The sequence below is a fragment of the Narcine bancroftii genome, chromosome 6, assembly GCF_036971445.1.
Source record: "Narcine bancroftii isolate sNarBan1 chromosome 6, sNarBan1.hap1, whole genome shotgun sequence".
Classification (NCBI taxonomy): domain Eukaryota; kingdom Metazoa; phylum Chordata; class Chondrichthyes; order Torpediniformes; family Narcinidae; genus Narcine; species Narcine bancroftii.
In genome coordinates this window covers 28781725-28801844 of record NC_091474.1, presented here as the reverse complement: position 1 = coordinate 28801844, position 20120 = coordinate 28781725, and the positions used below count along the sequence as shown (strand labels likewise).

Sequence of the window (20120 nt, the reverse complement as noted above, 5' to 3'; positions counted from 1 at the left end):
AACCTCCTTTGAAGAAGACCGCAGAGCCCACCTCACTGACAAAAGACAAAGGAGGAAAAACCCAACACCCAACCGCAACCAACCAATTTTCCCTTGCAACCGCTGCAACCGTGCCTGCCTGTCCCGCATCGGACTTGTCAGTCACCAACGAGCCTGCAGCAGACGTGGACATAACCCTCCATAAATCTTCATCCGTGAAGCCAAGCCAAAGAAAAGAAGCCATTTTAATGCAAGTAGAAGAAAGAAAAGGCACGTAATGGGAAACACTTTGGCTGTAAAATAAAGAACCAAATGGATGGAAGAAATGTAAAGCAAGCAGGAGTATGACTGCTGCTGTTATACCATGCTGCAGCCAACCATAAGTTGGCTGCTTTCTTAAGATGCCACCTATTGTTTCTTTCCCATTCCTGTGACCATACTAAAATGAAAATACCGTGTGTTTGACTTTAATAATGTTATTCAAACTGTTAACAGCCTTGTTATCCACTCCCTGGATGTAGACTTCAATGGTGCATTTAGCATTCATCGCCTGACCTTCATTGTCCTCAAGTAGGTGATCCCTATTAGTGAAGGTGTTCCCTCAAGAAGGTGGTGGTGATCTCTTCTGCTCTCTTAGTGCTGGTGAGAAGGGAGTTCCAGCATTTAAACCCATGACAATGAAGGACTGATGATGTATCTACAAGCCAGGACAACTTTGAGGCAACGTTCTCAGCTTTGGCCTTGATGGGAGAGGTGATAGGTTCAGGAGATGCTGTTGAAGTAGCCCAGGTGAGTAACTGCAGTATATTTTGCAGATGTACACTCGGCAGCCTCAGGACACCAATGGCGGAAGCAGTTGCAGCTGGTTTTCAACCAACAGTCCTTGCCCCCGCCCCACACAGAGCACTTTAAGCAGCTTATGTTATCTGCTCGTTGAAGCAACAATTACATGGATTGGACAAATCCCCAACATCTGCTGTGTGATCTCATCATGGTCAGAATTTATTGTCATGAACATGCGGCAGCGTTACAGGTGCACAAATTGCTATAAATTATGTATTAAAAAAATTAGTGGAAAATAACAGAAAGTGAGGTAGTGTCTGTGGTTCATTGTCCATTCAGAAATCTGATGGCGGAGGGGAAGAAGCTATCCTTGTACTGCTGGGTATTCATCTTCAGGCTCTTGATGGTAGCAGTGAGAAAATGGCATGGCCTGGGTGGTGAGGGTCCTTGATGATAGAGACATCATATCTTGTAGATGTCCTCAATGGAGTGAAAACTTATGTCCATGAAGGTGCTGGCCGAGTTCACAACTCTCTGTAGCTTGTTCCTGTCCTGTGTACCTCCACACCAGACAGTGATGCAACCAGTCAGAATGTTCTCCATGGTACACCCTTCAAGAGTCTTTGGTGACATAACAAATCTCTTCATACTCATAATAAAATATAACTACCTTCTTCATGATTACATCAACATGACAGCCCCAGGATAGGTCTTCAGAAGTGTTGACCTAGGAACTTCAAGGTTCTCACCCTCTCCACTGCTGACCTCTTGATGAGGACTGGTTCGTGCTTTCCTGATTTCCCCTTTCAGAAATCCACAATCAATTCCTTGCAATCACATTGACTGAAAGATTATTGTTGTGATACCAGTCAACAAGCTGATCTGTCTCCCTCCTGTACACTTCCTCATTGCTGTCTGTGATTCTGCTGACAACTGTGGTCTCATCAGCAAATTTGTCGATGGCATTTGAATTGTGCCTGGCCATGGGTGTAGAGAAAATAGAGCAGTGGGCTAAGCACACACCTGTGTGATTGTCAGTGAGGAGGAGACATTGTTAATGATCCACACTAACTGTGGTCTTCCAGTGAGGAAATCAAGGATCCAGTTGCAGAGGCCCAGGTGCTGACCAGTCCTGTGGGGATGATGGTGTAGAAAGCTGAGCTGTAGTTGATGAAGAGTAGCCTGATGTACGTGTTGCTGTTGTCCAGGTGATCAGTTAAACTCCTGCTCTTTTATTCCTGAACTTTCTATGAATTGGGACCACAGCAGGGCAGTTTGTTACTATGGCCCTAACCTTGGGCACTCTATGTGTGGAGTTTGAAAAAATGGTCTATTGTTATATATATTAGTATATTATATAGATGCATTGAAAGTCTTGCTTGCTGCAGCTTCTCAGGTACATAAAACACACCAACAATGTATGTATAATTAACATGAGAGTCCACAAAGAGAAAAAAATATATATAAAAGAATCGATAAACATCTCTCAGTTGGCCGTGTAGTGTTGGTAATGTGGATAGGTCTTTGTTGTCTCCCTCTGACCACACCGATTGGCCATGTTTCCATGACCATGTAGATTTCTTCCAGGTATTCCAATTTCCTCCCATATCCCAAAGCAAATTTCTTGGCTGCTGTAAATTTTCCATAGCATAGGTGGACAGGATAGATAGCAGGGAAATAAGTGGTATGAGCTGGCAACAACTCCAAGATCCCCTTCTATATTGAAAGGAGATATCGATTCTGCAGATGTGATTGCACTTGAGTTCAAGTTCTTCCTGTGTCAACAGGTCCACCTGATCGAATAATGGCCCCCATCCAGTCCGTCAGTACCCTCTGCTTCTGTGGCTGAAAGAAGACAGGGGACAAACGCCAAGTCCACACCTCTGTCCCATCTTCTCTTCCGCAGTTTGCAGGGAATCCAGGAGTTTCTGCAGCATGAGCAACATTTACTGGTGAAACATTTTGAAATAACACTGGGCAAATTCACTTAAGCTTCTCAACACTTTAGCTGGAGGGACTGAGACAGATTTAAAGTGGAGCCGGAGTCTGCAGGAACATCCAAGCTTCTAAAGGTATCTCCCACGGTTGTGCTCATTGCTTCTCAGGTAATTAATTACTTACAAACTATCAATGGACATCTGTCACACGTATAACCTTCTGACAGGGTCGATGTAGGAAGAATATTCCTGATGTTGTGGAGATCATGAACAAGGGGTTATAGAGCCACACAGTGTGGAAACAGGCCCTTTGGCCAAACTTTCCCAAAATGACCAAAATGTCCCATCGACACTAATCCCACATGCCTCTACGGCATGTTTGGCCCCTATCCCTCTAAACCCATCCTTCCATGTCTAGCATCACAGTCTAAGTACAAGGGGGAAGCCATTCAGGATTGAGATGAGAAGAAACTTCTTCACTCAGAGAGCGGTAAGTGGATCTCCCTGCCGCAGAGAGTTGTTGAGGCCGGTTCATTAGATATATTCAAAGGAGAGTTGGATGTGGCCCTAGTGGCTAAAGGGGTCAAGGGGAGAGACCAAGAATTGGGCAGTGAAGCCCGATGATCAGCCATGATAGTATTGAATGGTGGAGCAGGATGGAAGGGCTTAATGGTCTCCTCCTGCTCCTACTTTCTATGAAATATACAGCAAGATCCCTCAATGTTAACTGCCAGTTCTGGGTGTGATGACCTGTAACCAACCCACTGGTAATCAATCCATTTCCTGTGGGTGTTGATTGTTTAACATCATGATATTTTTTAACTGTGATGGCGATCACATCTCACATTTTACTGCTTCCTGGAAACCGATTCCATTGTAACTGTGCCAAGAGGATTTGAATACTGTAGGCCCAGAGGGAAGGAATGGGTGTGGAAGGTGCAGGAACATAAAGGGCTGGAATAAAGGAGAGCCAGGAAAAGCAGAGGAGACAACCCACGGGATGGTGATCAAGGTGGTGAACCGAGGGAGAACACACAGGTAGAGTGGGCTGTTGGCAACTCAAGCGAGGAACTCGTGCAGGCTGTGGGTTGCTGGGATCCATGCCAGGCAACGGACTGGTGGAAACCAGCTTGAGACTGGCTGATAGGAACTGGGATGCGAGAGGGTGCCGAGACGCTGAAGATTTCCTGATCGTGTCAAAGGTTTGGATCTGGAGCTCAGGCCTGCTGATGATTTGGCCTGAACTCTGTGTGGCTGCAGGAGCATTGGAGGCAAATCACTGGATACTCGGTGACTCTGGGGAACTCTCTTTTGTTTCTCTTCCTCTGACTGTAAGAAGTGCTTCAGGCAATTCCTGCCGATGGCAAATCAAACAAATTCCATGTGATATTGCACTGTTCTAATTACATGACAATAAAGGAATCTTGAATCTTGAGAGTTTCATCAAACCATGGGTTCGGGGCAGTGGGCTGAGTTTGCCCTTCAGAAAACTTTCAAATGTTGTGCCTTGCCATTCTCAGATCATCAATGAGTTCAGCTCCATGGAGGGGAATGACTCTCATGAACATGAAAGCTGGCCCAGCACTGAGTGATGGTCAGCAATGGGAATTGTCCAGGCACATCTCCTCTTGCTGGCCTCTCAAGGTGAACTGGGACAGAGAGAGGACAGACCCCTCCTGTCTTGCTTTGTCTTAAGTTTGTGCCAACAGAAATCTTGCTGACTTTGATAGTTAGATTGAAGACTATATATAGTAACCATTACAAAGTATTAAAAATTAATGTTGGATTGTGTTCTGGTTGCTCAGATGGCAGCTATTATTGAATGAGTTGGTTAGGTGATTCTGTCATGTAACATTTATTACTCATTTAACAAAGCATTCATAGATAGAAGGTGAACAGACTGTGAGAATGATACATCACTAGTGGAGATGCACAGCACAGAAAGGCCCTTCAACCCACCTGCCCATGCCCATCTGGATGAGTTCCATCGCCTGCATTAGGACCATATCCATTAAAGTCTTGCCAAATCCTGAATTCCACCACACAGAATTTCTATCTGTCCACTCTCTCTGTCCTGGGGTGGGTCTGTCCTCTCTTTGTCTCATTGGGAGGGGTCTGCCCCAAGGGGAGGAGTCTGTCCAGTCTCTGTAGGGGGAAATCTGTCCTCTGTCCCAGAGGAGGGTGGGTGGGGGTTCTGTCTCTCTCTGTCCCATGGAGAGGGGTCTCTCCCATGGGGAGGGAAGGGTCTGTCCTCTCTCTGTCCCACAGGGAGGGGTCTGTCCACTTTCTCTCTGTCCCATTGGGAGGGGTCACTCCCATGTGGAGAGAGAGATCTGTTCCACAGGGAAAGGACAGATCTGTCTCTCCCATGGGGAGGGAGGGTCTATCCACTCTCTTTGACCCATGGGGAAGGATCTGTCCTCTGTCCCATAGGGAGGGGTCTGTCCACTCTCTGACCCATGGGGAGGGAGGAGTCTGTCTACACTCTCTGTCCGACAGGGAGGGGTCTGTCGCATGGGGAGGGGTCTGTCCCCCTGTGGAGGGTGAGGTCTGTCCACTCTGTCCCACGGGAAAGGGTCTGTCCCCACTCTCTCTGACCGTAGAGGGAGGGTTTGACGGGGACGGGGGTGGAGTTGCTGCCAACCTCCAGGAGTTCGGGCTGAGGACGGACGTCTGGGCTCGGGTTCTGGGACAGCGGTGGGATGGTGCTGCCGGACAAGACGCAGTTCGCTTGGGTGGGCGGCCCCGCTTCGCTGCTCTTACTGTTGCTGTCCGCCCCAGGTGAGGATCCGAGCGGCGTGAGTCGTTCAACAGGCACCGGCAATGGGCAGGGGGCACTTAGCGGGGGGTACCGAACAGGGTGCACCTAGCAGAGGGTAGGAGACACTGGGCAAGGGGGACCGGGCGGGGGGCAACGGACAGGAGGCACCGGACGGGAGAAGGGGACACCCGGCATGGGTGCGTCAGGCAGGGGGCACCGGGCGGGGAGCATCTGGCAGGGGGCAGGGAGCATGGGGCACCGGACAGGAGGCAGGGACAGGGGCGAGGAGGAACAGCAATTAAGCAATGTTCCTTTTAAAGAATTACGAACTTCTTCCTTCATTCTCTCTATCTCTGTGTCTGACTCTCACTCTCTGTGTTTCTCTCCTCTCTCTGTTAACCATGTCAGACAGAGTTCACACTCACTGATATCCCCCTTCTAAGCACTGCCGTTTTCTCACACTCACTCACACCCTGTCTCCCTCCACCCCGACCCCCTCCACGGCTGCTCTCGCCCCGCTGGCTTCTTGGAGCGTTCGATTTGTTGTCGCGGATTCCTTTTGCCCTCGCTCTTCACACCCTGAGCTTTCACTTTCCACAATAACCTTTTTGTGCAACCTCTGATAACATTCCCCTTTACCCACAGCATATGCCACTTCTCCAAAGAGCTCATATAAACGGGCCAAGCCGTGGCGATGGTTCGGTGGCCGGCTCAACATCTTTAATGACAGGGTTGAACGGTGTTAAACTGTTCTCCGTTCCAACTGTAGCTTCCGGCTTGTCTCTCCCTTTTTACATGATGTTGCATTCCATGGAATTTAATCAGTTTTCAGGTTCATTTATTTCCAGTTCATTAAAACCAATTTACTTCCTCGTTTGAACGGGCCCTTTGATTACGGTATCAGGGAGCGTTCTAGGCGACGTCTGTGGAGGCGAACAGAAAGGTTCCCCTTCAACCCTCTGCCATATCTCCATTCCCCATTATAATTCCTCTTCTGCCTGCAAACGAACAAAATGTACACTCTGGTTTTTTTTTTGCCTTGTGTTTCTCACAAATTTAATTTAAAATTCAATTATCCTTTACTTTATCAGCGTCTAAGCCCTTCTTAACATTATGGGGCCTTAAACGTTTGTCTTGAATTAAACTCCCTTTAATCTCTCCTGTCACCCAGAGTGGGACCATTTGTCTTGCCGTTTGTGCTTTAAAGGAAATTATCTTTGTTGTAAATCCTGTAATGTTCCTGGAAATGCCCATCCTGTAGTTTCCCAACGTGTCCCTCCGCACCTCCCCTTGTGTCAGCTGGAAACCCTGGTTTCTGAGTGACATGTAGCCCTCTCTCACCTTGCATTCACTCTTCCCTCGGACTCTCCTTGGGCCCAGACGTTCAGCACCTTTGCTCCGGCAGCGGAGACACCAAGGACCTCTCACTGGCCCACCACTTCAATCTACACCCCTTTCCCGCACTGACATGTCTGTCTGTCCGTGGCCTCGTGTTCTGCCAGGTTGAGGCCATCGGCAAACTGGGAGGAACAACACCTTGTATCCATTCAGGCACTGCCCAACCTGATGGCATCAACATCGACCTCTAATTTCCCTCAACCCAGCGATTCTCGACCTTTTTTCCACTCACATCCCTTAGAGCGCCTATGGGCAATGTAAGGGATTATATATGTGAATGGGAAAATAAAGTTGAGAACCACTGCCTTGACCCCTTCCCCTTCTCTCTCTTTCCCTAGCCCTTCCTCCAGCTCCCCGCTCTTTTCCATCCTTTCAATCAGAGACCTATCTTTCTTGACCCACTGCCCTCTCCCCATCACTTCTCAGCTCCTCCCCTCCCAGCTGTATCTACTTGTTACCTCTTACCTGTTCCTCGCCCTTCTCTTCTGCCCCCATATCCCCAAGATTTTTATTCAGGCTTCAGCCTGACTTTTGACATGCCTGTTGGATGTCTGGAACTCACTGCCAGAGGAGGGATGGATCAAATACAATGTCTATGTTGAAGAGAAATTTGGACTCAAATCTGAATAGGCAACATTAAGAAGAATATGGTTGTAATGTGGGGGTGAGTGTAGAATGGGCAAATTGATCAGATCAGATAATATTTATGTCATGTAATTTAAGAAAAGTGATATTACGTGAAGTTGTCTTTATTCTGCCATAGGCGGACAAAGATTTGTCATTAGCATTGTCCGGCGCCCCTTACAGTCTGAGAAAGAAAACAAAAGAGAGATCCCCCCGAGAGTCACTGACTGTTTCTGGATTCGCCTCCTGCCCTCCCGTTACCTCTGCAGCTGCACAGACTCCATTTCAGTTCAAACCATTGGCAACCCGAGCTCCAGATCCAACCCTCCAACATGATCAGGAAGCCTTTGGTGTCCAGGGCCCTTCGAGAGCCCTTCTTGCCCTTGGCACCCTCTTTGATCCTGGTTCCGATAACTGGTTCTCGTGCCAGTCCCCAGCAGCCTGAAGCCTGGTGTGAGTCCTTTGACCTCAAATTGCCAGCAGCCCACAACCTGTGTGGGTTCCTTGGCCACAAATGGGAGCCAAAGAGCCTGTTCCTGTGGTATCCAGCTCTGTGAATCCTGAGTTAGGGGACACTCTGTCCACGCAATGAGACCCTCCCCAAATGTAGTTCAGAACTTTGAGTGTCCACTCACCAGGAACCCTTCATCCTCTGACTCTAGGGAAATGTCTCTGAGCCAAGGAATGGTTCCTGAAGGGATAGGAGAACAGGTAAACCTAGGTGACATTGGGGACTCTTCTCCTACTGTGAACCTACCACTGCTGAAGGCCACTCGATCCTGGCTATGCTGGCTCTCTGGAAGGACAATCCAATTGGTTTATTAGAATTGGAATGTCAGAGTATTTGTGGACATGTTTGCTAGTTTTGTATCTCCCCAATGGGCCAAGGTAAGAATGGTGTATCCTCTCACTGAACATCCTCTCTGATGTCAGTTTGTTGTCAGGTGGGAAATCGCACCCAGGCAGAGGAGCTGCTTCTGAAGAAACTTTTCACCAGCTACAACAGGTTCTCCCGGCCCGTGGCCAACTCTTCAGACACCGTCCTCGTCCACTTCGGATTGTCAATCGCCCAGCTTGTAGATGTGGTATGTGGATGAAGTTGGAGATGACAGGAAAGTCTGTCATGTTAGTCATGGTTTCCTCCTTTCTCCCTAGAACCCCCAAGACTTGACCTGTGAGTGTGTGAAGTGGAGGAGGTAGAGGATACAATAGCCTGCAGTAAGAGTGGGCCATTGTGTCCATCAGCTTCTGCCAATCCGCACCAACACCAACCGCAAACCCATATGTCATGACCTTATTTGTTTTGGGAATTATTCTAATATTCTAGTAAGGTTGGTCATAGAAAGTTTTTCTGGGCTAGAACAGTTTCCTCCCTGGAGAACCATAAGCTCCATCTGGTCTGTGAAACCTAGATGGAACTTTTGGCCCATGTGGGAAGGTTGGAACTATGCCTAAAATCTCTCTCTAGCCTGGAGAGCGGGTGATTGCAGTGTGCAGAGCCCATGCAACTCTGAGGGAACACTGTCCAGGTGGAGGAACTGTCCTTCCAAGAAAATCCTAGCTCCTCCCTCCTGCTGGATGTAAATGATCCAGTGAGCAGTTTGTTCCTCTTCCAACAATGGAATAAGGTGACTAGGTCAATTCTTTCAGAGTTGCGTTTAGAGCTGCATTGAGTGTATAGGAGCTCTGGGGAGGCTTTGGGCTCTGAAGTGTCCCTCCACACATGGTATTGGAATAATCCCCACTACCCTTATCCACAGCATAGACAAACCCAGTGAGCCTAAACTGCTCATTACTCAGTGAGGCAGATGGTTGTGTGTTCAAGTCCCACCCCAGACATGGGTTCTTGAGGGGCACTGACCCATGCCAGAAATTGATTCTTTGGGCACTATGGTCCAAACGGTCCACCCCAGAGGTGAATTCTTCGGGATCCTAGTCCCATCCCAGAACTGGATTCAATAATGCTCCAAAGATTTTGGGTCTGATCCAAGAGATGCTCGCAGAATTCTCCAGTGTCAGTGATGGAGAGGGTACAATTCATTTACCTTAAGGTTTTTGCTTTGTAACATTTCTGGTCTCCTCACAGGATGAAAAGAACCAAATGATGACCACCAATGTCTGGGTGAAGCAGGTCTGTTTCCATTGTGTTCCACCTTCTTCCTTGCTTTCAAAAGATGACCTTTTCACTTTGACACCTGACGTCATTGCTTTTCAGGAATGGAATGATTTTAACCTCCGCTGGAATCTGTCAGAATATGAGAACGTGGCCTCAATCAGAATTCCATCGGAGCTTCTCTGGAGGCCGGACATCGTCCTTTACAACAAGTGGGTTACAGCCTGGAAATGGTTTGGCTCCTGGCGGTTGTCTAATGCAGCACCAACATGATAATGTTCACATTCAGTGGAGCATTAGGACTCAGGCTGAAGGGGAAGGAGGTTTGGAGTGGAGAGACCATGCTAAACCAATAGAGCATTGGGAATCAGGTCCTGGGAATGGAGGTATGGAGTGGAGAGACCAGGCTAAACCAGCAGAGCATTGGGACTTAGGTCCTGGGTTGTGGGGGGGAGAGACATAGAAAGGAGAGACTAGGTTAAATTTGTAACAAGTCACTGTTGTTAAGAAGCAAGTGAGCTGAGATGGAGGGGGAGACAGGGCGGCATGGTTGGCAGTCTGTGTGATGCTATTGCAATGCCAGCAACCCGGGTTCGAATCTTTCCATCTTTCAAAATGTACAGGGGTTGTAGTTAATTAGGGCATTTGGGCAGCATGGACTGTAAGAGCTGGTTACTGTGCTGTATGTCCAAATTAACAACGAAACAAAATTAAAAATTAAAATCAGACAAAGGTGTAATAGCAACAAGGAATGATTGAACAGGCTGGATCTTTGATCTGAAAGGGTGACCTGATCAGGGAGGGGCTGATTGGGTACAAAGTGTCCCCACAAGTGGGGAGAGATATGTGGTGTTCACAGGGCAAGAGGGTTATTAAACCTGAGGGTTCAGGGCAGGCCCAGTCCCAGAGGATGGAGAGGCAATAGAGCTTGGTCTCCTCAGCCCAGACTTCTTCCATCCAGTTTATTGTCACATGAACCCAGCTGCAGTGACAGAGGTTGTTTTGTGAACAGACAAACTCTGACAAAATGCATTCAATGGTGCACCTGTGGAAGTTAAGGGACATAGGTGATGTGCCCAACTTCCTCAGGATTCAGAGGAAGTTGAAGAGATGGTGAACTTTCTTGACCTTTTGTACTTCTGCCTCAACTCCTTATGCCCAACACTGGCTAGATTTGCTGGCAGATTTCTCTCTCTCTATTTCTCTCTCTCGCTCTCTCTCGCTCTCTCTCGCTCTCTCTTGCTCTCTCTTGCTCTCTCTCTCTCTCTCTCTCTATCTCTCTCTCTCTCTCTCTCTCTCTCTCTCTCTCTCTCTCTCTCTCTCTCTCTCTCACCTGTGATACTCAGATTGAGTTGAGGAGGCGCTGGTCAGTTGCTTCACCTTGTTCCTGAATCATTAGCCAGTGTGTTTGGTGTGGTGATGGTATTGTCTTTTCTCCTGCAGTGCCGATGGAGATTTTGCTGTCACTCACCTGACCAAGGCCCACCTATTCCATACAGGTCGTGTCAAATGGACGCCTCCCGCCATCTATAAGAGCTCCTGCAATATTGACGTGACGTTCTTTCCATTTGACCAGCAGAACTGCACCATGAAGTTTGGATCATGGTCATTTGATAAAGCCAAGATCGACTTGGTGAGCATGCATAGGCATGTGGACCAACAGGACTACTGGGAAAGTGGAGAGTGGGCCATCGTCAGTGCAGTTGGGAACTACAACATCAAGAAGTATGACTGCTGTGTGGAAGTGTACTCAGATATCACCTACGCCTTCTTGGTCCGACGGCTCCCTCTCTTCTACACCATTAACCTCATCGTCCCATGTCTGCTGATCTCATTTTTGACTGTGCTGGTCTTTTACCTGCCCTCTGACTGCGGGGAGAAGATCACCCTTTGCATCTCAGTACTGCTTTCTCTGACCGTCTTCCTGCTGCTTATAACTGAGATCATCCCCTCCACCTCTCTTGTCATCCCCCTCATTGGAGAGTACCTGCTCTTCACCATGATCTTCGTCACGCTCTCCGTTATCATCACCGTCTTTGTGCTGAATGTCCACCATCGCTCGCCACACACCCACACCATGCCTAGCTGGGTGCACAGGTCCTTCCTTCATATCATCCCTCGCCTCCTGTTCATGCAGAGGCCCCCAGCCGTGGCCAAGCCTGGCAGGGGATTGCTCCCCCTCTGCAAAGCAACTAGTCACTTGGACAATGTTGGGTCGAAGCACCTGAGCTCGGGTCGCCATGGACGATGGACTCAGGAATGGGCAGCCAGCCGAGTGCTCTGCTCCTTGTCACCTGCCCAGTGCTGTGGTCCACAGGATGGTTTTGCATCTGGCTTTTGCTCACCGACCATCATCCACCCTCCCTGTTCCACCAGTGCCCACTCCAAGGATGGGGCACTGGGATCTCAGCCCCCCTGGGAAGAGAGGGCCTTGTCGACCAGCAATCCAGGCCAGTCTTGCCGCACCTTGAATGGTAGCCCGCTGGAGGATTGTCCCGCAGCCGGGTCCGCAGCCACTCCTCCGAGCAGCAAGGTGGATGTCTGCAGTCCCATCACTTCATCCCTGTCTGCAGGCAAGCAAGGAAACAAACTGAAGGAAAGTCCCTTGGGCAGGAGGTCCAAGACAGATGAGGGCTGCCTAACAAGGTATCGGAATGTGGTGCTGAGTCCTGCCCTGGAGCATGCCGTCCAAGGTGTCCACTACATTGCTGACCACCTCCGTGAAGAGGACGCTGAATCCTCGGTGAGTTGGAACGCCCCTGGGGTGGATATTCCCTTAATCCAGCAAGTTCTTGGTCAAAAGCAAATATTGAGAGAAGCCTGCAGTGTGCCTTTAGATGTTGAAGAGGCTTGCTGGAGTGGAGGGAAAGAGATCTGGGGCCATTCAAAGTGAGTTCTCAACAAACAGGGATTCTCTAACTCACATCTCCTCCCTCACCACCATTCAGGGTTCCAAACAGTCCTTCCAAGTGAAGTAATACTTCATTTGTGAATCTGCAGGGGTCATCTGCTGCATCCGATGCTTCTTTTGTGGCCTCCTCTACATCAAAGAGACTGGGCGTAGAGTGGGAGATCGCTTTGTTGAGCACCTCCGCTCTGTCTGTTGTAATAATGTTGGACTAGAGGCCAACCATTTCAATTCCCCATCCCATTCCCTTGCTGATTTATCTGTCCATTGTCTCACATACTTCCAGACTGAGACCACCTGCAAATTGGAGGAACAACATGTCATCTTCCGACTGGCACCCTTTGACCAGATGGCATTAACATCTACTTCTCCAATTTCCATTAAACCACCCCCTTCTCACTCTCTCTTTCCTTTCCCCTCTGTCTCCTATAACAGGGCCAAAATCAATTCTCACCTTTCCTATTATCATATCCAAATAACTCTTTTTAGACGCCACCCCCCCCGACTCCTTCTTGATTTTTGCTTCTACCTTGAAGAAGGACTCAGGCCTGAAACATCAATTATATATCTTTACCTCTGTAGCAGCTACCATCCATAAAAGCCACTTGGGGCTCTTCACTGTGATGTGTTTCGATATAATCCACTATTAAGTCCAGATGAATTTTTTTAACGTTTGATAATTAACACAAAAGGGCTTGTAACATCCATGATAATGTTCTTAATAATATCGTAACTTTCTTTCTAATGATAACATATAACAAACAACCAGTCTCTTTGGTAATGTAATGTTCAATCCCTTTGGTAACAGTCAACAGAAAATATGTGAGCCTCATTCACTCTCCTCGTCTCTATTGATAAAAAGAATTCACACCCCAACTCCTGCACCTGCCCCACCTGACCCCAGTCCACCACATCTACCGCGCACCCCCAACCTCCAAAAAGAATAGCGCACACCCAGACGCAACATGGCACTGGAAAAGGGCATCGTCGATGGGATCAGTCACAGAAAAGACGGCAGCAGCCGGACATGACAGCCTTCGGATCCCGAGACACCACCGATGCCTGCAACCAACCCAACAGAGGTAAACGACCAGCCTTTGGCTCTCACAACTTCCTATAGATGCTGCGAGACAGGCTGAATTCCTCCAGCGTTTCAGTATGTTTTCCCTAATAGATGGTCAATGGTTCTGGCCTGAAACGTCGCCTTTAAACTTTCCCCTCTCACTTTAAACCTGTGCCCTCTAACATTTGATGTTTCTGATTGTACTGACAATAACCACACCAGCAGTGCGAGTACAAGACAGCTTTCATAAACTAATATGTACACTAAGAGATCTTGTCTCTCTGCAAGACGAACCTGGAAGGCTTTATATACAGGGTCACCGGGATGACCCCTGGTGACCTAGTGGTGTAATTACATCACCACACTGATGTAGAGTGTCCAAGCTGATTTGTTAATTGTTTCTCTCTGGGATAAAGACTATTTCAGCCTCCTCATAATTAGAGTCACCCCTCAGCCTGTCGCTGCAGGGAGAGCAATCCAGGTTTGTCCAACCTCTCCCTATCGCCAGTAGCCTCTCATCCAGACAACCTGATAACCTGGAATTTTCTTGTTGCAGATAAAGGAAGATTGGAAATATGTTGCCATGGTAATCGACAGGATCTTCCTGTGGATATTTATCATCATTTGCATGCTGGGAAGTCTGGGGCTCTTCCTGTCTCCATGGAAGGCAGGGATGCTGTGAGCCGGCATGGACTGGCACTCCTGGGACCGAAGCTTCTCCGCTTTTTTCCCCCCCATCCACTTGGCTGGGGACCCAATAGTTGTGTGGACAAGAGACCTCCAGTGGACAACACAGCTTGTGTATGACACCACTGAGCAGACAATATGGTCTCAGCAGGGCTGGGAAGAAGCTGTAAGTGTTACATACCAGTCAGTAGCAATAGAAATTAACCCAGATAGTGTTATATTTAAAAAAATTATGAATAAACAATAATATAATACTTCATCTAATTTAACTAGCTTATCTACTCTTATCTAACTTAACCCCCAACTATGCATGAATATACTGGTGTGTGTGTGTGTGGAAAGTCCCTACAGCTCAAGGGACAATTTTCGGAAGGCAGTTCAAAATTCAGTTTTGGAAATTCAGTGTTGACTCGTAGACTTGAAATTGATGAGACACACAGGCATTAGATGAAATTAGCGGTTCATGAAGTGGGTGAAAGAGACCAGGGGTGACAGAATGTTGATTAACTCACCAAACCCTTGTTGAGATGCTTCTAGCAAAATGTCCTTTTTAGACGAGTGCCAACCAAAACTCCCCTCTTCTTTGGTGTAGGGGACACAAAGCAAGTGATGCTCACTCACAAAGCTTCCAGAACCCTTTCTGTGAGTCAGCCAAACTCAAGTGACTCTCACTCTGGTCACTATCCAAGCGCAGTATTTCTTCTCCAAGTAGAATCCTTTTCATGGGTCAGTCGAACAAAATGCCCTTCATTTTTTTGGTCACAGAGTGGTATTTCTCATTCTTCTACAACAACAGGAGGAAATCAGATAGATGGTCTATAACCATGTTTGTGGCCCATCCAGAACAGCATTTGTTCCTGTGCTATTTCCTTAAAATGGCCTCAGATAAGATACTATTTATTTCATGTACTAAAACAAAGATGTAATATTAGGCAAATCTGCCTTTAGTCTGCCATAAGGCAGACAAAAATTCGTCATGAGCATTGCCTGGTGCCCTTACAGTCAGAGAAAAAAGCAAGGGTCCCTTCAGAGTCACTGAGTGTCCGTGGATTTACCTCCAGCCCACCCATAGCCTCTGAAGCCATACCATCTCCTGTTCGATCCAGCAATCTGAGCTCCAGATCCAAACCTTTAACATGATCAGGAAGCCCTCAGTGCCCGAGGCCCTTCGGGAGACCTTCGCATCCTCAGCCCCCTCTTGAATGTAGATGTGAGGTGAGAGAATGGAGTTTTAAAGGGGATGTGAAGGGAACGCTTTTACACAGAGATAGCTTGAACTCTGCTGGAGGAGGTGGAATCTGATGCAGTCAGTGTTCAGGAGACATTTAGCAAGGTGGAGAAGGATCTAGTGTGGGCAAACAGGATTACTGTGGATGGATGGATGGACATGATGGGCTGAAGGGGCTCATTCTGTGCTGTACTTCTCCCTGACTCTGTGGTCGATACATTTACTGATGATAGAGAGATAAACGGGGCCATAAGTTGAGAGAAGGATCTAGAGTTGCAAAGACTGACGGATATTTAAACTTCAGAGCTTAAGACAAAATCAGAATCACGATTTATTATCATGAACAAATAACATGAAATTTGTTGTTTTGTGGCAGCATTATTGTGCATGTTGTAGATATTGCTGTGGATTACATTTCCTTAAATGCACTATTAAAAAAAATAAATTAGTGCAATAAGTAGAGAAAAAAATGAGGTGGTGCCTGTGGTTCATTGTCCGTTCAGAAATCTGATGACAAAGGGGAAGAAGCTGTCCTTCTGCTGCTGGGCTTTCATCCTGGGGCTCCTGTATCTCCTTCCCAATGGTAGCAGTGAGAAGAGGGCAAGGCCTGGGTGGTGGGGGTCTTTGAGGACAGAGGCTGCTTTCTTAAGATACCGCCTCTTGTAGATATCCTCGATAGAGTGAAGACTGGTGCCTGAGATGGTGCTGGCCCAATTCACAATTCTCTGTATCCTTTTCCTATCCTGGGTAGGAAGTGGGAATACTGCTGAAGCCAAGATTAATTATCAAATGATGGATCAGTATAGAAGGACTGAATGGACTCAGACTATACCTCCTCTTCATCCTCCCATTCTCTTGCCTCAGCCCTAGTCTCTCCATTCATCTTGTTGAGCCACTATGGTGAATAGTGGGATACTTGAAGGCTCAGATGGAGACTGGGCAGGGACTCTTGACACTGATGTTGAGTGCAATTAAATGCACCCTCAAGGTCATGCCAACCAATATAGTGCGGACCACACTGACAGAACCTCCCCCCACCATCCCCCAGTGGACCTGCAGGCCACTGATTATATAAATTGTTTTCGTTGGGAAATTCTCAGCAAGATTCACACAACCAAACCCTGAGAGTATCCCAGAACCACTGAAGCACAGTGGATGGTAACGTTAGTGGTAAAGGTGGAGATGCAGAGTCCAAATTGAACACTACAAGGTGCATTAACATAACAGCAATTTTGAGTCTCGGCATTCTCCAACTGGATGGCAATTAACATCAACTTCTCTGGTTTCTGCCAGCCTACTCTCCATTCTCCCTTCCCTTCCCAATCCCTTTATCTTCTCCAGCTCTCCACCCCCTTCCCTCATCATTCACAGAGATGTCCCCTCTCCCCCTGTTTTCTGGTGTGCCCTCCCTCCGTTATCCACCTTCCTGTGGGACCGTGCTCCTCCCCTTACCCCATTCCCCCCCTCACCATTTTGTTCGGGCACCTGCTGACATGTTGCTCATACCTTGATGAAGGGCTCAAGCCCAAAACATTGATTCTGTATCTTTATCTTTGCTGCATAAAGGACACGGTTTGACCTGCTGAGTCCTTCCAGCCTTGTGTTTTTACTTCAACCACGGTGTCTGCAGATATTTGTTTTACAGCAAGTTTTGGTCATGTTTTGTTGGCCTGATCTACTCAGAGAGACAACTTTGTCAGCATGGGCACATTGCGCCAAAGGGCCTATATCCATGCTGTAAAACTCTTTGCCTCTCTGGGCCATTCCAAATCAGGTGAGAGAATCTGGAACTCAGAGTTTGGTTAAAAGACGAGAGGTTGCCCAGTTAGGGCAGAGTGTACTCTGGGTGCAAGGCCTAGTCGGTGGAAGCAGAGTCTCTGAATATTTCAAGATTCCAAATTGCTATATTGAAATGTAATAGTACAGAACATGTAATATTACAGAAAATTGCCTATTGCCTGCTGGAAGGCAGACAAAGAGTCGCCATTAGTGTTGCCTGGTGTCCCTTACAGTACAAGAGAAAGAGATGCAAAACAGAGTCCTTTCAGAGTCACTGAGCATCCGTGGATTCGCCTCCAGCACTCCCACAACCTCTGCAGATGCACAGACTCCTGTTTGATACATCGGCAACCCGAGCTCCAGATGCAAACCTCTGACACGATCAGGAAACCTTCAGTGCCCAAGCCCCTTCAGGAGCCCTTCTTGCCCTCAGCACCCACTCAAATCCCAGCTCTGATACCTGATCCTCACGCACCATTCTCCAGCAGGCTGCAGTCTGTGTGGGTCCCTCAGCTGCTCTGATCCTCTCTCTGGACCACCACCGTGGTCCTAGGGTGCCCATTACCAAATTTCCAAAAAGGAGAACATGCAGGGTCATTGGTGGTTGGGTGCGGTGGCAGCGGGGGTGGGGGGGGGGAGGTGGTGGTGGGAGGTAGTGGTGTGGGTGCCTTACCTGCTATGAACCTCTGTGCCCCGCCGTCACACTTACTCCTCTCTCTGATGGAAGTGACGCTAGTTACGCTAGTGACCCCTGGGTCTGCTTTGTTCATGAATGAGTGAGACAAACACCAGACTGAGTCGAAATCAGGGTTCTTTGTTCTTTATTACCGGATTGTAACACTTGCAACTAACCATGTTAGTCGGAGAATGCATTCTGCCGTTATCAGCAAAATGGTGATTTTTTATACCCTTGGATACATGCTTAGAACATCATCATATCATTACTTGTCCAATGACTAAAACTGTTGCTATCCTTTCCCTGCTAGCTTCCTGCCTCTCAATCCATCAATGTCTCTCTTATCTTGTAAGTACAAGGATGCATTCACATCTTGTTACAGCCCTGTACAGGGTAACTCCTTACACATTCCCATCTCATGATGTTTTACCTTACAATACTCAAATCCATCGTGCATGTGCCAGCCAGAACTTGCATGGGAGAGGGGTCCCAGGGTTCGTAGGCTGTGGGTGGACATGTTTCTTCTTGCGCACTCCTGTATACTTCCTCATTGCTGTTTTTGATCTTGTCGATAACTGTGGAATCATAGGCAAGCTTTTATATGGCACTGGAATTGTTCTTGGTCACACAGTCATGGGTGTGTAGTGAGTAGAGCAGTGGGCTAAGCACGTATCCTTGGGGTGTGCTTGTTTTGATAATCAGTGAGAAGGAGATGTTGTTTCCAATTCGTACTAACTGTGGTCTTCTGATGAGAAAGCCAAGGATCCAGTTGCAGAGGGGGGTACAGAGGCCCAGGATTTGTAGCTTCTTGACCAGCACTGAGGGAATAATGGCGTTGAAGGCTGAGCTGTAGTTGATGAAGAGCAGCCGTATGTATGAATTGCTGTTTTCAAGGTGATCCAGAGCTGAGTGGAGAGCCAACGATATTGCATCTGTTGTGGAGCGATTGTGACGATGGGTGAATTGCAGTGGGTCCAGATCTCTGCTTAGGTACGTGTTGGCCATGACCAGCCTTGCAAAGAAGCGGTAGTCATTGAGGCAGTTCACTCTCTTCTTGGGCACCAGGATGATTGATGCCCTTTTGAAGCAAATGAGAACTTCTGACTGCAGCAATGAGAGGTTGAAAATGTCCATGAACACTCCGGCTAGATTTTCAGTACCCTGCCAGGTACACCATCAGGGCCTGACGCCTTGCGAGGGGGTCACCCTCTTGAATGATGTTCGGAATTCACCCTCAGAGACAGATATCACAGGGTCCTCAGCCTTTGTAGGGATTTTAGTAGGCACTGTTTGGTTCTTCTTCTCAAAGTGGACATAGAAGATGTTCAGCTCATCAGGTAATGATGCACTGCAGCCATCTATAGTGTTTGCTCTCACTTTGTAGGCTGTAATGGCCTGCATACCTTGCCATAGCTACCTCTGTTTCTAGCTTTCTCTGAAATTGCCACTTTGCTTCAGAGGTGGAGGGAGATAAGCAAGGAGGTGAAAGGTTACTGAGGGCAGGAGAAGTTTTGATTGGACCTTCATGTATGGTGGAGCAGGCTGGAGAGGTAGATGGTCCACTCCTGCTCCTTATATACTGTTGCTGTAACTGTTCACACCGGAGCTGGATCACAGAGTCTGCATCTGCGGGCAACAACATATCTCCCAGAGCTCAGGATCGTGTCCCTGACTGTGTTCCAAGCCCCAAATTCCGGTCATTTATTCGTTGTCCCCACCAGTTCCAATGAATTCCCATCAAATAGCTGCAGGGTCTGCAGTTCCTCCAGTACCCTGTGCGTGGCAGCACTGCCACATGTAAACCAATGAGCCCAGCACCAGCTCAGGAGGGGACCCAGTGTAGAGAAGCTCTCCCCCTCTCCCCTTCTCTCTCTCCCCTCCCCTTCCTCCTCCACTCCCCCTCTCCCCTTCTCTCTCTCCCCCTCTCCCCTTCTCCCCCTCTTCCCCTTCTCATCCCCTCCTCCCCTCCCTTCCTCCTCCCCCTCTCTCCCCATTCTCTCCCTCCCTCCCCACCCCCTCTTTTCTCTCCCCTCTCTATTTCTTTCTTTCTCTATCACTTTCTCTTTCTCCCATCTTTCTCCCCTCTCTCTTGCCCTTTCTCTCACTCCCACTCTTCCTTTTTCCATTTTTTTCTCTTTCTTCCTCCACCTCTCTTTCTTTCTCTATCTCTGCCTCCACCTCCAC

The 20120-nt window shown here is 48.0% G+C and overlaps 1 protein-coding gene across 1 annotated transcript; it reads left to right on the top strand.

Annotated features, from left to right (window-relative positions):
* The first annotated feature begins 8423 nt into the window (after positions 1 to 8423).
* On the top strand, positions 8424 to 15853 carry LOC138735887 (neuronal acetylcholine receptor subunit alpha-4-like). Its single transcript, XM_069884481.1, has 5 exons — positions 8424 to 8567; positions 9569 to 9613; positions 9698 to 9807; positions 11039 to 12338; positions 14123 to 15853. The coding sequence occupies exons 2-5, from the start codon at positions 9584 to 9586 to the stop codon at positions 14246 to 14248; spliced, it is 1566 nt and encodes a 521-aa protein (XP_069740582.1). The 5' UTR covers positions 8424 to 8567; positions 9569 to 9583; the 3' UTR covers positions 14249 to 15853.
* Positions 15854 to 20120: the final 4267 nt, after the last annotated feature.